Source organism: Scyliorhinus torazame, chromosome 13, assembly GCF_047496885.1.
Source record: "Scyliorhinus torazame isolate Kashiwa2021f chromosome 13, sScyTor2.1, whole genome shotgun sequence".
Taxonomy (NCBI): Eukaryota; Metazoa; Chordata; class Chondrichthyes; order Carcharhiniformes; family Scyliorhinidae; genus Scyliorhinus; species Scyliorhinus torazame.
In genome coordinates this window covers 169,290,311-169,311,208 of record NC_092719.1, presented here as the reverse complement: position 1 = coordinate 169,311,208, position 20,898 = coordinate 169,290,311, and the positions used below count along the sequence as shown (strand labels likewise).

General features: G+C 50.7%; 1 protein-coding gene across 3 annotated transcripts in view; it reads right to left on the bottom strand.

Moving 5' to 3' along the window:
* LOC140388355 (peroxisomal acyl-coenzyme A oxidase 2-like) overlaps positions 1-16,436 on the bottom strand; it is a 70,552-nt gene extending 54,116 nt beyond the window's left edge. For 2 of the 3 annotated variants that reach the window (XM_072472379.1, XM_072472381.1), the window contains exons 1-2: positions 15,756-16,436; positions 9,892-10,054 (exon numbers count right to left, since the gene is read on the bottom strand). In XM_072472379.1, coding sequence (XP_072328480.1) covers positions 9,892-10,054; positions 15,756-15,903 — 311 coding nt within the window. In that variant the 5' untranslated portion in view covers positions 15,904-16,436. The remainder of the gene's footprint in view (positions 1-9,891; positions 10,055-15,755) is intronic. The other variant, XM_072472380.1, reaches the window with a different exon arrangement.
* Positions 16,437-20,898: the final 4,462 nt, after the last annotated feature.

The following is a 20,898-nucleotide window of genomic DNA, read 5'->3' as shown; positions in this document are numbered from 1 at the left end:
TATATTTTTTGTTGAGGTTTGCCCATCATCATTCTAGGTGCTCGAAAGCCTCCAATAGTCAGACCAACTACTGCACATGAGAATACTATAGCACCTCCAGTGGAAGTGATACCAGAGAAGGAGCTTCTACCTCCAACTACAATGATGGTATAGTCGGTTGATACATCAATCATTGTGCACATAGAGCCACTTCCAGCTAGCGTGCCAAAACCACAAGGGGTGCTGGAACCTTGTAGCAGTGCGTACCATCAACAACAAAAAGCAGAGGTGAGCATGCTGCTTAATCTTCCTCTTCAGGAGGGAATGTTCTTCCTCGGCCTCAGTTTCCAGATAGCCTAAATGGAGAAAGAAGAAAGAAAAACACCACCAAATAGACAAACACCATTTGCATCCACCCTGCAAGAAACAGTCAAGAGAAAAAAAAAATAGCCATACACGGCTAAACCAGCCAGGCCGAGCAGGTGTGGTTTAACATCAAGCAATGGAACACACAAATGAAACCATATCCAACACCACACCAATCTCCACGCCAACAGCACGAACAAGCAACACAAAAGCCTACCACTCTCCTGACAGAATGGTGAACAAGATGTAAAAGGGTTATAAAGCCTCCATACCCCCTGAACCTCTAATTTCAAGGACTTGACGGGAAAAGATGGGCTAGTCAGAGGGTTGTTAATGTTAATACTGTAATCGCAAAAATTTTAGGAAAGCATCAATATTGTATCAATATAGTTAAATAACAAGACTATAGCAATGCAAGACTTTGGGTACATAGAACATACAATGCAGAAGGAGGCCATTCGGCCCATCGAGTCTGCACCAACCCACTTAAGCCCTCCCTTCCACCTTATCCCTGTAACTCAATAACCCCTCCTAACCTTTTTGGACTCTAAGGGCAATTTAGCATGGCCTATTCACCTAACCTGCACGTCTTTGGACTGTGGGGGCAAACCGGAGCACCTGGAGGAAACTCACGCAGACACGGGGAGAACGTGCAAACTCTGCACAGACATTCCCCAGCGGGGAATCAAACCTGGGACCCTGGTGCTGTGAAGCCACAGTGCTAGCCACAGGTAAACTGAAGTAACTCTATATGCATGGGATAAAGCAATGATGGGCAACCTAGGCTAGTGCTTGGGCTGCATGAGTGGCCGTCCTTCATCTCAATAGGCCGCAAAATTGAAGACTGGTTTGTTCATCAACTGTGACCCCATGAATAATATTAAATACATTTAATACACACTGAATATTTCATAGTGAGTTATAGAAAATTCTTTATCATTATATATTAAAAGAATTATCAACAACTTCAAATGGTAAAAACAAAATAAATATTTACACTTTGGACGCAGAAGTGCACAGTTCTTAAGTCAATGTTAGACCATAAGATATAGGTGCAGAGGGACGGCATGGTGGCACAGTGGTTAGCACTGCTACCTACGGCGCTGAGGACCGGGGTTTGATCCCTGCTCCGGGTCACTGTCTGTGTGGAGTTTGCACATTCTCCCCGTGTCTGCGTTGGTTTCACCCCCACAACCCAGATGTGCAGGTTAGATGGATTGGCCACGCTAAATTGCCCCTTAATTGGAAAAAAATAATTGGGTACTCTAAATTTTAAAAAAAAGATCTCGGTGCAGAATTAGGCCATGCAGCCCACTGAGTCTGTTCCACCATTCGAACACGGCTGATATGTTTCTCAACCCCATTCTCCTGCCTTCTCCCGTAACCCCTGATCCCCTTATTAATCGAGAACCTATCTATCTCTATCTCAAAGTCAGTCAGTGACTTGACCTCCACGGCCTTCTGTGGCAATGAGTTCCACAGATTCACCACCCTCTGGCTGAAGAAATTTCTCATCTCTGTTTTAAAAGATCATCACTTCAGTCTGAGACTGTGCCCTCGGATTCTAGTCTCTCCTGCTAGTGGAAACATCTTCTCCACGCCCACTCTATCTAGGCCTCTCATTATTCTAAGTTTCAATGAGATCCCCCTCATTCTTCTGAACTCCAACGAGTACAGACCCAGAGTCCTCAACCGTTCCTCATACAACAAGCCCTCCATTCCCAGGATCATTCTTGTGAACCTCCTCTGGATCCGCTCCAAGGCCAGCACATCCTCCCTTAGATACGGGGCCCAAAACTGTGCACAATATTCCAAATGGGGTCTGACCAGAGCCTTATACAGCCTCAGCAGTACACCCCTGTTCTTGTATTCTAGCCCTCTCGAAATGAATGCAAACATTGCATTTGCCTTCCTAACTGCCAACTAAACCTGCATGTTAACCTTAGAGAATTCTGAACTAGGACTCCCAAGTCCCTTTGTGCTGCAGAGAAGCAGATTGTTCACAGCCCCGCTCTGGCTACTGAGACACTCTTGGCAGACATCCTAAGGGTTTTGAAACCCATGAAGCTCTGCCAGAGTGCCCACTTGTAGTCTCCATCTTGGGAACATGAGAGAAAATAAAGGGCACCAACTTGGCTTTGGGAGCAGTGTTGGTGGAGGGGAGTGGGTGGGGGTGGCGGTGGAGCCACACCAATAAGAAGTGGAAATGTTTTGAGTAGAGTCCCCACTTCCATTTCCTTTCCCCATCTTCCCTTTCACTGCCTTGTTAGCAATATGCTGTAAAGTGGGGTGCTGAAGGGCCATGCTAGGTTTCATCAGATTGTTTAAGGTGGCAGAGTGTGCAAGCTGTTGGTGAAGCCTAGCAGGCACGCATTTGGCTGCTGCATTTGACGGCCTATACAGGTGACCATTCTATCCTTGGACATCAACACTCATGATTGAGTTGGACTCCTCCAAACCCGCTTTGTCAAGGTTCCCAAGGCTTAGCATTAGTGTTAAGCAGCAGTCGCTCCAACTGGGAGCTCTTTCATCCTGGTCGGAGTTAGCACTGCGTACAGTGCTCCAGACTCACCTGAAGCTGTGTTTGATGAAATAATCAAGTTGCCTATTACCCAGTGCAGAAACTGAAGAGGTAAAAGTGGATGCCAGAGTGCATATATCAAGATCTGCTTTGTGGATGACCTCAGTCAGACCTGGAAGCTAAACCAGCTGTATTACTCCCATCTGCTGACTCTGCATCACACTGCAGATAAGGGCTTGAGACTGTGGCCTATTTCTGAGTGTCAATCAGCTCGATTCTTGTATGGTCGGTCTTCCGATAAATGAAGCCTTGCCATACACCATCAGTTTAGTGTTCTTAAAAAGAATAACATTTATACTTTAAGCAACATTCTCACTTTCACATTAAATGGAATGGCAACTATGCTTCAGCGTGTTGTGAACTTGTTGACTCTACCATATGGTTTATTTCTGATTTTAGCTATGATTCGATGCAGCCATGTCTGATTGAAATTTTTGCGGTCAAACAGTCATACTGCACAGAAAAGCCCTTTGGCCCATCACTCTGCAATGGTCAAAAACAACCTAACTATTCTAATCATTTTTTCGAACACTTGGCCTTTCGAACACATAGCCTTGTATGCATAGAGATCGCAAGTACACATCTAAATACTTCTTAAATGCTATGAGGGTCTCTGCCTCCACCACTCTTTCAAGCAGCGAGTTCCAAAATCCAACACCCTCTGGGTAAAAAAGTTTTTCCTCACGTCCCCTCGAAAACTCCTGCCCCTTACCTTAAATCTATGTCACCTGATCAGTGATCCTTCCAAAAAGGAGAAATGTTTCTTCCTGTCTACTCTATCTATGCCCCTCACAATTTTAAACATTCTAATCGTGTCCCCCCTCAGTCTCCTCTTCTCCAAGGAAACAATCCAAGCTCTCTTTATAACTAAAACTCTCCAGCCCAGACAACATCCTGGTAAATCTGTTCTGCACCCTTGCCAATGCTATCACATCCCTCCTATAATGTGGTTTCCAGAACCGCACACAATATTCGAGTTGTGGCCTAACTAACATTTTATACACGGCACGGTAGCACAGTGGTTAGCACTGTTGCTTCACAGCGCCAGGGTCCCAGGTTCGATTACCGCTTGGGTCACTGTCTGTGCGGAGTTCTCCCTGTGTCTGCGTGGATTTCCTCCGGGTGCTCCGGTTTCCTCCCACAAATCCTGAAAGACGTGTTGTTAGGCGACTCAGACATTTACCCTCTGTGTACCCGAACAGGCGCTGGAGTGTGGCGAATAGGGGATTTTCACAGTAACTTCATTGCAGTGTTAATGTAAGGCTACTTGTGACAATAATAAAGATTATTATTACAGTTCCAGCATAACCTCCCTGCTCCTGAACTCTATGCCTCGGCTAATAAAAGTATACCATATGCCTTCTTAACCACATTATCCATTTGCTCTGCTACCTTAAGGGACTGGTGTACATGCACACCAAGGTCCCCCTGATCCTCAGTGCTTTCCAGGGTCCTACCATTTATCATGTATTCCCTTGCCTTGTTTGGCTTGCCCAATTGCGTCACACCTATCCAGATTGAATTTCATTTGCCACTGGTCAGCCCATCTGACCAGCCCGTCTATACCCTCCACTAATGTCAGGCTATCCTCCTCAGTATTTAACACTCCACCAAATTTCATATCATCTGTAAACTTACTTATCAGCCCTCCCACATTCATGTTCAATTTGCTTAATTTCCTTGGGTCTTAAGGGCTCTTACCTTCGCTATCAGTCTCCCATGTGGGACTTTATCAAAAGCCTTGCTAAAGTCCAAGTAGACTATGTCAAATGGAAATCCCTCATCTACACACCTGATCACCTCTATGGAAAATTCAATTAAGTTGATCAGATATGACCTCCCTTTAACAAAATCATGCTGACTGTTTTTGATTAATCACTGCCTCTCCAAATGCAGATTAATTCCATCTCTCAGAATTGTTTCCAATAGTTTCCACGCCACTTGAGGGTAGACTGACTGGTCTGTAGTTTCCTAGATTATCCTTTCCGCCCTCTTGAAGAATGGTACTACATTGCCTATCCTCCAGTACCGCTTCTGTGGCCAGAGAGAAATTGAAAATTAATGCCAACACCCCTGCTACTTCCTCCCTTGCCTCACTCAACAGCCTGGGATACATTTCATCTGATCCTGGGGATTAGTCTACTTTTAAGCATGACAGACCTCTCAGTCTATGTTAATCTCTTTAATTTTATTACAATCCTTCTCCCTGATTTTTATGCACACACTGTCCCCCTCACGAGGGAACACTGACACAAAGTATTTATTTAGAATTCTACCTATGCCCTCCAGCTTCTCACACAAATTACCATTATGGTTCTTTTTTTATTTATTTTTTATATATATATTTTATTCAAGATTTTTGACCAAACATAACAGTACGTAGTGTTTCTTTTACACAATAAAGCAATATAAATAACAGTGGCCAGTTTTAAACAAATAAATAAATAATATATAAACAAAAACAAAACTGAATGGCAACTGCCTTGTCCAAAATAAATACTCTCCAAAAATACAATCCAACAATCCAATATACAATTACCTATAGCAAATACCTATACATATTATACATATACAATAACATCTCTGAGAGTCCGTTCGATTCCTCCCCCCCCCTCCCCCCCCTGGGTTGCTGCTGTTGTCTACTTCTTTTCCATTCCCTCTATCTTTCTGTGAGGTAATCGACGAACGGTTGCCACTGCCTGGTGAACCCCTGAGCCGAACCCCTTAACACGAACTTAATCCGTTCTAACTTTATGAACTCTGCCATGTCGTTTATCCAGGTCTCCACACCCGGGGGTTTGGCTTACTTCCACATTAACAATATCCTGCGCCGGGCTACTAGGGACGCAAAGGCCAACACGTCAGCCTCTCTCGCCTCCTGTACTCCCGGCTCTTCTGCAACCCCAAATATAGCCAACCCCCAGCTTGGTTTGACCCGGACCCCCACCACCTTCGAAAGCACCTTTGCCACCCACACCCAGAACCCCTGTAGTGCCGGGCATGACCAGAACATGTGGGTGTGATTCGCTGGGATTCCCCCAGTTCTTCTTCCCATTTCCCTTTCAGCTCATCTACCATGATCTCCCCCTCGTCCCTCATTTCCCTGTATATGTCCGACACCTTACCGTCCCCCACCCATGTCTCTGAGATCACTCTATCCTGCACCTCCTGCGTTGGGAGCTGCGGGAATTCCCTCACCTGTTGCCTCGCAAAAGCCCTCAATTGCATGTACCAAAATGCATTCCCTTGGGGCAACCCATATTTTTCCGTCAGCGCACCCAGACTCGCAAACGTCCCATTATAGGTAATTGTATATTGGATTGTTGGATTGTATTTTTGGAGAGTATTTATTTTGGACAAGGCAGTTGCCATTCAGTTTTGTTTTTGTTTATATATTATTTATTTATTTGTTTAAAACTGGCCACTGTTATTTATATTGCTTTATTGTGTAAAAGAAACACTATCAACAAACAGATCTCTCAGTTGTACTACCCCAGCTCTTTGCCATGCTCCAAATCCCCCATCCATTCTCCCCGGAACGAATCTATGATTGTTTATAATCGGGGACCGCACCGAAGCGCCCGTCCTTCCCCTATGCCGTCTCCACTGCCCCCAAATTTTCAATGTAGCCACCACCACCGGGCTTGTGGTGTATTTCTTTGGTGAGAACGGCAACGGTGCCGTCACCATTGCTTGTAGGCTAGTCCCCCTGCAGGACGCCCTCTCCAATCTCTTCCACGCCACTCCCTCCCCTTCTCCCATCCACTTACACACCATTGAAACATTGGCAGCCCAGTAGTACTCACTTAGGCTCGGTAGTGCCAGCACCCCCCTGTCCCTACTACGCTGCAAGAATCCCCTCCTCACTCTCGGGGCCTTCCCAGCCCACACAAAACTCATGATACTCTTCTCGATTCTTTTGAAAAAAGCCTTCGTGATCACCACCGGGAGGCACTGAAACACAAAAAGGAATCTCGGGAGGACCACCATTTTAACCGCCTGCACCCTACCTGCCAATGACAGGGACACCATGTCCCATCTCTTAAAGTCCTCCTCCATCTGTTCCACCAACTGCGTTAAATTAAGCCTGTGTAATGTACCCCAATTCTTGGCTATCTGGATCCCCAAGTAACGAAAGTCCCTTGTTACCTACCTCAACGGTAAATCCTCTATCTCTCTGCTCTGCTCCCCTGGATGCACCACAAACTCACTTTTCCCCATGTTCAGTTTATACCCTGAAAAATCCCCAAACTCCCCAAGTATCCTCATTATCTCTGGCATCCGCTCCGCCGGGTCCGCCACATATAGCAACAAATCATCCGCATACAGAGATACCCGGTGTTCTTCACCCCCCCTGAGTACTCCCCTCCACTTCCTAGAACCCCTCAATGCTATGGCCAGGGGTTCAATCGCCAGTGCAAACAATAATGGGGACAGAGGACATCCCTGCCTCGTCCCTCTATGGAGCCCAAAATAGTCAGACCCCCGTCCATCTGTGACCACGCTCGCCATCGGGGCCCTATACAGCAACTGTACCCACCTGATATATCCATCCCCAAAAACAAATCTCCTCAGCACCTCCCACAAATAATCCCACTCCACTCTATCAAATGCTTTCTCGGCATCCATCGCCACCACTATCTCCGCTTCCACCTCTGGTGGGGGCATCAGCATTACCCCTAGCAGCCTCCGTATATTTGTATTCAGCTGTCTCCCCTTCACAAACCCAGTTTGGTCCTCATGAACCACCCCCGGGACACAATCCTCTATCCTCATTGCCATTACCTTGGCCAGAATCTTAGCGTCCACATTCAGGAGGGAAATGGGCCTGTAGGACCCGCATTGCAGCGGGTCTTTTTCCTTCTTTAGGAGGAGCGATATCGTTGCCTCTGACATAGTCGGGGGCAGCTGCCCCCTTTCCCTCGCCTCATTAAAGGTTCTCATCAGTAGCAGGGCCAGCAAGTCCATATATTTCCTATAGAATTCAACTGGGAATCCGTCTGGTCCCGGGGCCTTCCCCGCCTGCATGCTCCAATCCCTTTCACCACTTCCTCCGCCTCAATCTGTGCTCCCAGTCCCACCCTCTCCTGCTCCTCCACCTTGGGAAATTCCAGCTGATCCAGAAAGCACATCACTCTCTCCTTCCCGTCCGGGGGCTGAGCTTCATATAATCTTTCGTAAAATGCCTTGAACACTCCATTCACTCTCTCCGCTCCCCGCTCCATCTCTCCCTCCTCATCTCTCACCCCCCCTATCTCCCTCGCTGCTCCCCTTTTCCTCAGTTGGTGGGCCAGCAACCTGCTCGCCTTCTCCCCGTATTCGTACTGTACACCCTGTGCCTTCCTCCATTGTGCCTCTGCATTACCCGTAGTCAACAAGTCAAATTCTACATGTAGCCTTTGCCTTTCCCTGTACAGTCCCTCCTCCGGTGCCTCCGCATATTGCCTGTCCACCCTCAGAAGTTCTTTCAACAACCGCTCCCTTTCCATACCCTCCTGCTTTCCTTTATGTGCCCTAATAGATATCATCTCCCCTCTAACCACTGCCTTCAGCGCCTCCCAGACCACTCCCACCTGTACCTCCCCATTATCATTGAGTTCCAAGTACCTTTCAATACACCCCCTCACCCTTCAGCACACCCCCTCATCTGCCAATAATCCCATGTCCATTTTCCAGGGTGGACGCTGTTGTTTTTCTTCCCCTATCTCCAGGTCCACCCAATGTGGAGCATAATCCGAAATGGCTATAGCCGTGTACTCCGTCCCTGTCACCTTTGGGATCAGTGCCCTTCCCAAAACAAAAAAATCTATTTGTGAATAAACTTTGTGGACATAGGAGAAAAACAAAAACTCCTTACACCTAGGTCTACTAAATCTCCAGGGGTCTACTCCTCCCATCTGCTCCATAAAGTCCTTAAGCACCCTAGCTGCAGCCGGCCTCCTTCCGGTCCTCGATCTGTCCAGCCCTGGGTCCAGCACCGTATTAAAATCTCCACCCATTACCAACTTCCCCACTTCTAGGTCCGGGATTCGTCCTAACATATGCCTCATAAAGTTGGCATCATCCCAGTTCGGGGCATACACGTTCACTAATACCACCGCCTCCCCTTGCAATTTGCCACTCACCATCACGTATCTGCCCCCACTATCCGCCACTATAGCCTTTGCCTCAAACATTACCCGCTTCCCCACTAGTATGGCCACCCCCCTGTTTTTTGCGTCTAGCCCCGAATGAAACACCTGCCCCACCCATCCTTTGCGTAGTCTGACCTGGTCTATCAGCTTCAGATGCGTCTCCTGAAGCATAACCACATCTGCCTTAAGTTTCTTTAGGTGTGCGAGTACCCGTGCCCTCTTAATCGGCCCATTCAGCCCTCTCACATTCCACGTGATCAACCGGGTTGGGGGGCTCTTTACCCCCCCCCCCCAACCTTGATGACTAGCCATCTCCTTTTTCAATCCAGCTCCTCACCCGGTTCCCACGTAGCCGTATCTCCCCCAAGCGCCCCCCCCCCCCCCCCCCGCCCCGACCCCCCCCCCCCCCCCATACCAGCTCCCCCTTCTCCCCAGCAGCAGCAACCCAGTTATTCCCCCCCCCCCCCCGCTAGATCCCAAACTAGCGTAATTGCACCCCCATGTTGCTCCATTATGGTTCTTAATGGGCCCCACTCTTTCCCCAGTTATCCTTTTACCATAATGTACTTGCAAAATAACTTAGGATTTTCCTTCATTTTACCTGTCAGTATCCTTTCATGTCCCTTTTTGCCCTCCTAATTTCCTTTTTAAGTTCACTCTTGCTCACTCCCATGTACTTCCCAGGGCCTGTTTCAGCGTGTAACCTGTACATTATTAGATATTAGATTGCTTTCTGTGAATGATGCAGTTGGGGAAGGGGGAGAAGTGCAATTGTAAAAAAAAAAACAGCTTGCAAAAGAACATAGACTTTTTTTTGTTTAAAAACTATACCTATTAGCAACCTGCATCTCTGGTCCATTATCAGCCCAGCCCAATTCCTTCATCTTCAGCCGCAGATGCACAGCTCTTTTCACAGCTACTTCATATCGTTCAGTCTGCGTCAAGAAATACAGATTTTCTTGGTTGAAAACATCATCACTGTTGATGATATGTTCTGATAAAACAAAGGAAAATTATTGCAAAATTTTAAATATTGTATTTTACTTAATTAAATGATATCAATTCCTATGAAGTTCAAAACTGATGCTGAATTACTCAATTATACATGAAGCCCCCAAATTGTGGAATATTATTTTATATTGTTTTTTCCACCCTCCACTCTTCTCCTCCAGTCCCTCCTATCCCATCTCCACTGCTCCACTAACTGTTTAGCTCAAATAGTTCTGCCTACCCCAAGAATTAAAACCTCATATTTTTCTGAATAACTTTAAAGAAAAGTTATTTTTCTCATCCGTAATAACATTCCAAATTTCCGTCCGTTTCTAACCAGCAGATGAAGTATTCTGATTAAACTTTATCTTGCAGTCTTCAATTCTCAAACAAAATTAAAGATTACTTGTCCAATCTTCATGAACCAACGTGCCTGCACCTTCAGGGTAATTAATTGCAAAATCCAGTTCAGCCTGTGCATTCTGGTCATTGTGACATTTGGGTAGGAGCAGGAAAGTATTCCGTATTGTACAGAAATAGTCAAAGAGGTAGATGCCTCTAAAAGAAACTGGAACATGTTCTGACTGGCCACTGTACTTTTACCAGAGGGCTGTGCACGCTCTGGGAACCAAAATAAATGCAGCAGACTATGTTAGTTACTAAAGTCTGCTCTAAACAACAAAGTTTGTTTATTTGAAACAATACAGGGAATGTTGGGAAAACTCAGCAGGTCTGGCAGCATTTGCCCTGCTCAATTTTTCCAGTATTCTGTTTTGTTCCAGATTCCAGCAGCCACGGTATTTTGCTTCTTTGATTTGCTTATTTAAGTTGTTTATTCAGTTATTCTTATGTTAGTAAAATAGCCAAACTGCTCGAAAGGCTCAAAAGTAGACATTGTCCTATAACTTTGCAGGATGACGAGGCTAGATTGCTAAATGAGAAGGTGGAAGCAAACATGTGGAGTGGTTCTCCGTCCTGACCTCCACACTTCCAAGTATATTGGCTACAATTTTTAATGCTCCAGCCAATTAAAGGTCAGCATGCAGGCTTGTCATGGAATCAGGGACATCAGGTGAGTTCCCGCCTTAGAGGCCCAATAGTTCTGCTGCTTATAAGCCTCCCACCACCATATTATACCCAGTCCAGTCATTATATCTTTCTATTCCTTTCACCCGCATGTAATTATGCAGCTTTTCCTTAAGTGTATCTATGCTTTAGTGAATAATTATTCGCCATAACTATTTCACACTTAGTGTTGGTGATCTATGAGTTGAGAGTTGCATGTTTGTAATATAACAAGATGGATGAATTGTTGGCACAAATAGAAGTAATGACATGATATGTCATCACAGAAACGTGATTGTAAATTGATCAAGGCAAGGTAGGAACTGAATATTCAAGGATTTTTGACAGGATAGGAAGTAAGGAAAAGGGGGTGGGGTAGCTTGGTTAATAAAATGAGTTCGGTACGGTAGTCAGGAATGATCTTGACTCAAAAGATCAAAGTGTGGAATCAATTTGGTCACAATACAAATAACATGATTTGGTGAGAGTTAGGACAGTACAGCAAAGCTTTGAACGACACACTCTGCCCAAGACCCCGGTTTGTCCGGACACTCTCTGCCCACACAGACCCCGGTTTGTCCGGACACACTCTGCCCAAGACCCTGGTTTGTCCAGACACACTCTGCCCACACAGAGCCCGGTTTGTCCGGACACACTCTGCCCACACAGACCCCGGTTTGTCCGGACACTCTCTGCCCACACAGTCCCCGGTTTGTCCGGACACACTCTCCCCACACAGACCCCGGTTTGTCCGGACACTCTCTGCCCACACAGACCCCGGTTTGTCCGGACACTCTCTGCCCACACAGACCCCGGTTTGTCTGGACACTCTCTGCCCAAGACCCCGGTTTGTCCGGACACACTCTGCCCAAGACCCCGGTTTGTCCAGACACACTCTGCCCAAGACCCCGGTTTGTCCGGACACACACTGCCCAAGACCCCGGTTTGTCCGGACACACACTGCCCAAGACCCCGGTTTGTCCGGACACACTCTGCCCACGCAGCCCCCGGTTTGTCCGGACACTCTCTGCCCACGCAGTCCCCGGTTTGTCCGGACACTCTCTGCCCACGCAGTCCCCGGTTTGTCCGGACACTCTCTGCCCACACAGGCCCCGGTTTTTCCGGACACACACTGCCCACACAGACCCCGGTTTGTCCGGACACTCTCTGCCCATGACCCCGGTTTGTCCGGACACACTCTGCCCACACAGCCCCCGGTTTGTCCGGACACTCTCTGCCCAAGACCCCGGTTTGTCCAGACACACTCTGCCCACACAGACCCCGGTTTGTCCGGACACACTCTGCCCAAGACCCCGGTTTGTCCGGACACACTCTGCCCACACAGACCCCGGTTTGTCCGGACACACTCTGCCCACACAGACCCCGGTTTGTCCGGACACACTCTGCCCACACAGACCCCGGTTTGTCCAGACACACTCTGCCCAAGACCCCGGTTTGTCCAGACACACTCTGCCCACGCAGCCCCCGGTTTGTCCGGACACACTCTGCCCAAGACCCCGGTTTGTCCGGACCCTCTCTGCCCACACAGACCCCGGTTTGTCCGGACACTCTCTGCTCACACAGACCCCGGTTTGTCCGGACACTCGCTGCCCACACAGACCCCGGTTTGTCCGGACACACTCTGCCCACACAGACCCCGGTTTGTCCGGACACACTCTGCCCACGCAGCCCCCGGTTTGTCCGGACACACTCTGCCCACACAGACCCCGGTTTGTCCGGACACTCGCTGCCCACACAGACCCCGGTTTGTCCGGACACACTCTGCCCACACAGACCCCGGTTTGTCCGGACACACTCTGCCCACGCAGCCCCCGGTTTGTCCGGACACACTCTGCCCACGCAGCCCCCGGTTTGTCCGGACACACTCTGCCCACACAGACCCCGGTTTGTCCGGACACACTCTGCCCACACAGCCCCCGGTTTGTCCGGACACACTCTGCCCACGCAGCCCCCGGTTTGTCCGGACACACTCTGCCCATGCAGCCCCCGGTTTGTCCGGACACACTCTGCCCACGCAGCCCCCGGTTTGTCCGGACACACTCTGCCCACGCAGCCCCCGGTTTGTCCGGACACACTCTGCCCACGCAGCCCCCGGTTTGTCCGGACACACTCTGCCCACACAGACCCCGGTTTGTCCGGACACTCTCTGCCCACACAGACCCCGGTTTGTCCGGACACACTCTGCCCACACAGACCCCGGTTTGTCCGGACACTCTCTGCCCAAGACCCCGGTTTGTCCGGACACACTCTGCCCACACAGACCCCGGTTTGTCCGGACACTCTCTGCCCAAGACCCCGGTTTGTCCGGACACTCTCTGCTCACACAGCCCCCGGTTTGTCCGGACACTCTCTGCCCAAGACCCCGGTTTGTCCGGACACTCTCTGCTCACACAGACCCCGGTTTGTCCGGACACACTCTGCCCACACAGACCCCGGTTTGTCCGGACACACTCTGCCCAAGACCCCGGTTTGTCCGGACACACTCTGCCCACACAGCCCCCGGTTTGTCCGGACACACTCTGCCCACGCAGTCCCCGGTTTGTCCGGACACACTCTGCCCACGCAGTCCCCGGTTTGTCCGGACACACTCTGCCCACACAGCCCCCGGTTTGTCCGGACACACTCTGCCCACGCAGACCCCGGTTTGTCCGGACACTCTCTGCCCACACAGTCCCCGGTTTGTCCGGACACTCTCTGCCCACACAGACCCCGGTTTGTCCGGACACACTCTGCCCACACAGACCCCGGTTTGTCCGGACACTCTCTGCCCACACAGAGCCCGGTTTGTCCGGACACACTCTGCCCACACAGACCCCGGTTTGTCCGGACACTCTCTGCCCACACAGCCCCCGGTTTGTCCGGACACTCTCTGCCCACACAGCCCCCGGTTTGTCCGGACACTCTCTGCCCACACAGCCCCCGGTTTGTCCGGACACTCTCTGCCCAAGACCCCGGTTTGTCCGGACACACTCTGCCCACACAGACCCCGGTTTGTCCGGACACTCTCTGCCCACACAGACCCCGGTTTGTCCGGACACTCTCTGCCCACGCAGCCCCCGGTTTGTCCGGACACACTCTGCCCACACAGAGCCCGGTTTGTCCGGACACTCTCTGCCCACACAGAGCCCGGTTTGTCCGGACACACTCTGCCCACGCAGCCCCCGGTTTGTCCGGACACACTCTGCCCACGCAGTCCCCGGTTTGTCCAGGCACACTCTGCCCACACAGCCCCCGGTTTGTCCGGACACACTCTGCCCACGCAGTCCCCGGTTTGTCCAGACACTCTCTGCCCACACAGACCCCGGTTTGTCCAGACACTCTCTGCCCACGCAGCCCCCGGTTTGTCCGGACACACTCTGCCCACGCAGCCCCCGGTTTGTCCGGACACACTCTGCCCACGCAGCCCCCGGTTTGTCCGGACACTCTCTGCCCACACAGACCCCGGTTTGTCCGGACACTCTCTGCCCACACAGACCCCGGTTTGTCCGGACACTCTCTGCCCACACAGACCCCGGTTTGTCCGGACACACTCTGCCCACACAGACCCCGGTTTGTCCGGACACTCTCTGCCCACATAGACCCCGGTTTGTCCGGACACACTCTTCCCACACAGCCCCCGGTTTGTCCGGACACACTCTGCCCACGCAGCCCCCGGTTTGTCCGGACACTCTCTGCCCAAGACCCCGGTTTGTCCGGACACTCTCTGCCCACACAGACCCCGGTTTGTCCAGACACTCTCTGCCCACACAGACCCCGGTTTGTCCGGTCACTCTCTGCCCACACAGACCCCGGTTTGTCCGGACACTCTCTGCCCACACAGACCCCGGTTTGTCCGGACACACTCTGCCCACGCAGCCCCCGGTTTGTCCGGACACACTCTGCCCACGCAGCCCCCGGTTTGTCCGGACACACTCTGCCCACGCAGCCCCCGGTTTGTCCGGACACTCTCTGCCCACGCAGCCCCCGGTTTGTCCGGACACACTCTGCCCACGCAGACCCCGGTTTGTCCGGACACACTCTGCCCACGCAGACCCCGGTTTGTCCGGACACTCTCTGCCCACACAGACCCCGGTTTGTCCGGACACTCTCTGCCCACACAGACCCCGGTTTGTCCGGACACTCTCTGCCCACGCAGCCCCCGGTTTGTCCGGACACACTCTGCCCACACAGACCCCGGTTTGTCCGGACACTCTCTGCCCACGCAGCCCCCGGTTTGTCCGGACACTCTCTGCCCACACAGTCCCCGGTTTGTCCGGACACACTCTGCCCACGCAGCCCCCGGTTTGTCCGGACACACTCTGCCCACGCAGCCCCCGGTTTGTCCGGACACACTCTGCCCACGCAGCCCCCGGTTTGTCCGGACACTCTCTGCCCAAGACCCCGGTTTGTCCGGACACTCTCTGCCCAAGACCCCGGTTTGTCCGGACACACTCTGCCCACGCAGCCCCCGGTTTGTCCGGACACTCTCTGCCCAAGACCCCGGTTTGTCCGGACACACTCTGCCCACGCAGCCCCCGGTTTGTCCGGACACACTCTGCCCACGCAGCCCCCGGTTTGTCCGGACACTCTCTGCCCACACAGCCCCCGGTTTGTCCGGACACTCTCTGCCTAAGACTCACCGACAGACCTCCGGGTGCGTGTGTGCTCCACTCCGCCGTCCAGCAGATTGACTAACTTCTCCACCTGGAAAGCGGGAGCGTGCCTCTCGCTCTCAATGTCGGGGTTGACGGCTCGGTGCCGGCCTCTGTCCAAACCGTCCGGTGCCATCGCTGCCCCGCGTGCCCTTCGCACCGTTGGCAGGGCGCAGGTTTGACCGCGCCCTGTTCCAGCCGCCAATTGGTGCGTTCCTCCACCGTCTCTATGCTGATTGGTTGTATTCGCTGTCAATCAATGCTGTCGTTATGTTTAACTCCATTGTTTTGTGGCGAGTCCCACAAGCACTCCTGGACTTTGTGCTTCAAATTGGTTATCTTCCTGCCAAAGTCCTGCAATCTTCTTCCCTTCAAATAAAACCCTGTTCGCTTTAGAAAGCCAGGATTGAATCTTCCCCTCAGATATCCAGATCCTGAACCCTGGCTGTGAAGAAGTTTTTCCTCCTCTTGTTGATAATTTTGACATTCACCTCAACTCTGCCCTCGGATTCACAACCCTTCAGCTAACGGTGTGGCAATGCCGGCATTGGACTGGGGTGGGCACAGTAAGAAGTCTTACAACGCCAGGTTACAGTCCAACATGTTTGTTTCGAATCAATCGTTTTCGGAGAGCAGCTCCTTAGGTGACTTTGACCTGGTGTTGTAAAATTTCTTACTTCACCCAATGGGAACAGTTTCTCTTTGGGCTGAATTCTCCGTTTTGCTGGGAGCCTGGGCCCCCACAATGGGAAACCCCATTGAGCAGCCGGAATGACGGTGTGCCGCACCAGATTCGGGTCGGAGAAACTCGTCCCAGGGGCGGGATTCTCCGATCACCGACGCTGAAACCACGTTCAGCGATCGGCCGGCTGAATCCATTTTTATGCCGGAATCAGGGACAGTGCCGTTTTTCCGATGCTCCGCCCCCTTAGAAATAGCGCATGCCGTCAAGACGGCCTCAGGACGTCACCTGAGGTCCTCCTCCAATGGCCTGAGTCCCCGATTGCATGGGGCCCCTGTTCTCTCACTTTTCGAGGACCGCGCGTGGCAGCTGCAGACTGTCCAGCGGCGCCACAGTCAAGGGGAGCCGTTCTGCTGGCAATGGGGGCTTCAGTGGGGGCTGGGGGTAACTAGCGGGGGGTGGTCTGAGGGTTACGGGGGGGGGGGGGGGGGGGGGAGTATTTGGCAGCAAGTCTGAGCGGCCGTGCATTTTGTACGGCGCGGCTGCCGCCACGCTCATGTGCGGCCAAGGACCTGGCCATTCTACATCCATTTTGGCAGGTAAATCCGGGTGCTTTACGTGGTGCGGCTGCTAGCCCCCCACCAGGCGGAGCATCGGTGCGGGACCGGCGCCAACTTTTTAGTCGGAAGTCCAGATGGTTTGGCCGCAGAATCGGAGAATCCAGCCCGAATCTCTCACTGGCCACATGATTTTGAACACTTCTATCAAATCTCCACTCAACTCTTAGGAGAACAGCTGACATATTCACAGGATTGAAGTACCTAATTTCTGGCATCATTCCCATAAATCTATATTGCACCCGCTCTGAAGCCTTCACATCCTGGATACACTGAATCTGACACATACTTCCAAGTTTTAGGCTGAGCATAACGAATAGTTTTAGATGTGCCAGGGAGAGCATCAAAAGGAATGGGGCAAACATTAAGAGAGCCTTTGGAAAGGGTCAACCCTAATAGCAACCTTTGTAAAGTGAAAGGGACTGAAAGATAAAATAACACAAGGTGCAGGCATGAGTTTGTAAACACATTGTGCAACATCACAGCACACAGACAGTTTGATGAGGCCTGCAGTTGATGTGTTGCAACAAATAGTTTTGAGGAAAGTTCTCACCTGTAGCATTCCACAGAATTAACTCAAAGATTAACATAGGAGGAGAAAATACCATTGATTGGTATGCCAACCTCACACTGCATCGTCGCTCCTGCTGTCTTTGCAGCATATGGTACAACGCTAAACATGGCTATCCAATGACAGGCAACAGACGAAGGGAAACATTTGGCAGTGTAATGGTATTGTCACTGGACTAGTAATATAGTACGAAGTCTTACAACACCAGGTTAAAGTCCAACAGGTTTGTTTCGATGTCACTAGCTTTCGGAGCGCTGCTCCTTCCTCAGGTGAATGAAGAGGTATGTTCCAGAAACACATATATAGACAAATTCAAAGATGCCAAACAATGCTAGGAATGCGAGCATTAGCAGGTGATTAAATCTTTACAGATCCAGAGATGGGGTAACCCCAGGTTAAAGAGGTGTGAATTGTCTCAAGCCAGGACAGTTGGTAGGATTTCGCAGGCCAGATGGTGGGGGATGAATGTAATGTGACATGAATCCCAGGTCCCGGTTGAGGCCGCACTCATGTGTGCGGAACTTGGCTATAAGTTTCTCCTCGGCGATTCTGCGTTGTCGCGGGTCCTGAAGGCCGCCTTGGAGAACGCTTACCCGGAGATCAGAGGCTGAATGCCCTTGACTGCTGAAGTGTTCCCCGACTGGAAGGGAACATTCCTGCCTGGTGATTGTTGCGCGATGTCCGGGCAAACTCCATGTCGTATTAATCACCCTGGGGTAACACGGACTGCAACTGGATGCAGTTGTACTTGAAAGTAGACTCCAAATTTTGATGTTGGTTCAATACGCTTTATTGAACTTGCTAAGCAGGGCACACAGTTCGCTGTGGGCTTGACACTCTACTAATCCAAGCGTGCTTACTATAACTAACTAGACCAGGCTAGTTCTGAGCCACGTGCTAACTGATATATACACCCTGACTGTCACGACAGTTTTCACCAGTGTAAAGAGGCAGAGTGTTGATGCCTCGTGTGTTTTATAGTGGGAGACCACCTTCTAGTGTTCTGCCTGGTGATTGGTTGTGTTCTGTCCTGTGTGTTGATTGGTTGGCTGTACTGGGTGTCTGTCACTGCCTGTCTGTATCTCATTATGTGCATGAGTGCATATCATGACACTCCACATGGACAGCGACCCAGGGCCGGGATTCGAACCCCGGTCCTCAGCGCCGTATTCCCTGTGCTAACCACTGCGCCACACGCCACCCTCTGTTTGCCCAAATTCTTTGTCATGTCCTCATTTTGATTTCTCCTAATTTTCTTTTTAATTTCACCAATGTTTCTCCCCTGCTCATTCTACTTATGTTCCTCTCGGCCTCTTTCAGTATTGAGCTCTCGGTATCCGACATCTCTTTCCATTTTTTTGGCAAATCCTAGCAGGCATGCTGTTTGATCACAGTCCCATCCTTTTCCTTTGTGGAAGCCTATTTCTTCTCAACCCTCCCGCTTTCCTCAATGAATACTTCCCACTGCTTTGACCTTCAAGTTGACTGGAAATGTCTACTCTTGGCAAATCACAGCTCAGCATAGTAAAATTAATTTTTCCCCAATTAAAGTTAAACTATTCAGGATGGTGTTGTTTCTATTGTGCATGGCCAGAATATTTTGAAAAGTTGACTCAACTGTTTAACACTTTTTTTTGAAAAGCCAAAAGTGCCACAGTTGAGCGTTTGCAGCTGATAATCTAGCTCATAATCTAAGTCAACACTCCATTGCAGGGCCAAAGAGACCAACACTATTGGAAATGGCATCACGTGGAGGAAATATTAAACCAGGGTTCTGTCTTTCTACTTAACTGTATGTTAAAGATTTGACTGTACTATTTGAAGAAGAGTAGGTGGTTGTTCTGATATGGTGGGGACAGTGTCACTAGTGGGCAGATTCTTACTTGCTAGTGATGCCCAGATATCCTGGAATCCTTAGTTACAATAGCAAGTGCGGAGGATGGAGATTTTACCACAGGGCTGCCAGCAACTTCCTCTTTCCTCCATACTGGCTCAGGCTTTACTTCCTCCATAGGTAACTCTGGTTCGGAATGTGTTCTTTTAAGAGTTGTATGTTCCCTCCTGACCTCAGCCCTCCCGTGAAAATGAGCGAGAGGGTGAGCGGAGAACCCGGAGACAGAGTAACCAGACACACACAAAGTCGGCTGGGTGTGGAGATGCATGCATACCCTGCCCCTCTTCCTTCCTTCTCAAAAGCATATCCACACTGGGTGAGGAGAGTAGGAAAACCCAGGCTTCCCACTCTCACTTTCATATGCATTCCATCGAGGCCAGCTTGGAGTCTGCACCACTAGAGGTTGGTGCTAGTTAAACCCAACTCCTTAGCTCAGCCCAGGTTCCCTCCAATTTTTCCATGTTTAATAAATGCTTTTTTCTTGTTAAAACTAATAAGCAGTTCTTTGACTCTGTTCCTCCACATTTATTTAAAGAGATGTTGAGCCACAGTTCCATTTTGGGATCTTCCCATCCAGTAACAGCATGAACTGTGATTGTAACACTGGGCAATGGATGTGATGGGGTTGGAGGGGGGAAAGGGGTAAATGGGGTAAAGTGGGGTGGATTTAGGAGCCTGGAAACAGGCGAGGCACCAGGGCCCATGATTCCTCTCCCCGGCCCTGTGTTGTTCCTCGGTGTCTGAATAAAGCTCGTAGTCTTACAGTTGAAGTAGATGCTTTATGGTGAGTTTGTTCTCTCTCCAGCGCTTAAACGATGTTACATCTGTGCTGCCTGTCTGTGTCCTGCTCCCAGCTGCCGCTCCTGTGAAGTGCCCTCTAACTTCCTGGGGGGGGGGAATTCTCCTATGCCGCGCCGTATGGGAGCATCACCTTTCGCGCCATTTTTTCCCGCGGCGCCGGTCCGACGCCATTCCGCCATTCTCCCAAATGGTGAGAACGACTTCATCGAGGTTGGCGCCACGCCTGCCAGAGAATCACCCGAGGTACTAAGTACGGCGATTCTCCGGGCCCCCCGCTGTTCAGCGGCCCGGATGGGCTAAAGTCCCGACAGCGTGAACCAGGTCCACCGTCGCCGTTTACCCCTGGTAAATTAATTTGTCAGCCAGTCATGCTGGCTGACGAGGTGGAGGAAGGAGGTGAATGCCCAGCCTCACCGTAGGCAGCAGGGGGTGGCGTCCACGGCCGGTGCTGGGGGGCGGTGGGAGGGGTCTCGGAGAAGGATGCCGCAATGTCTGGGGGGGGGGGGGTGGAAGGAGCAGGGGGTAGAGAAAGGAGGAGGGGCTGGAGGAAGGAGCAGGGGGTAGAG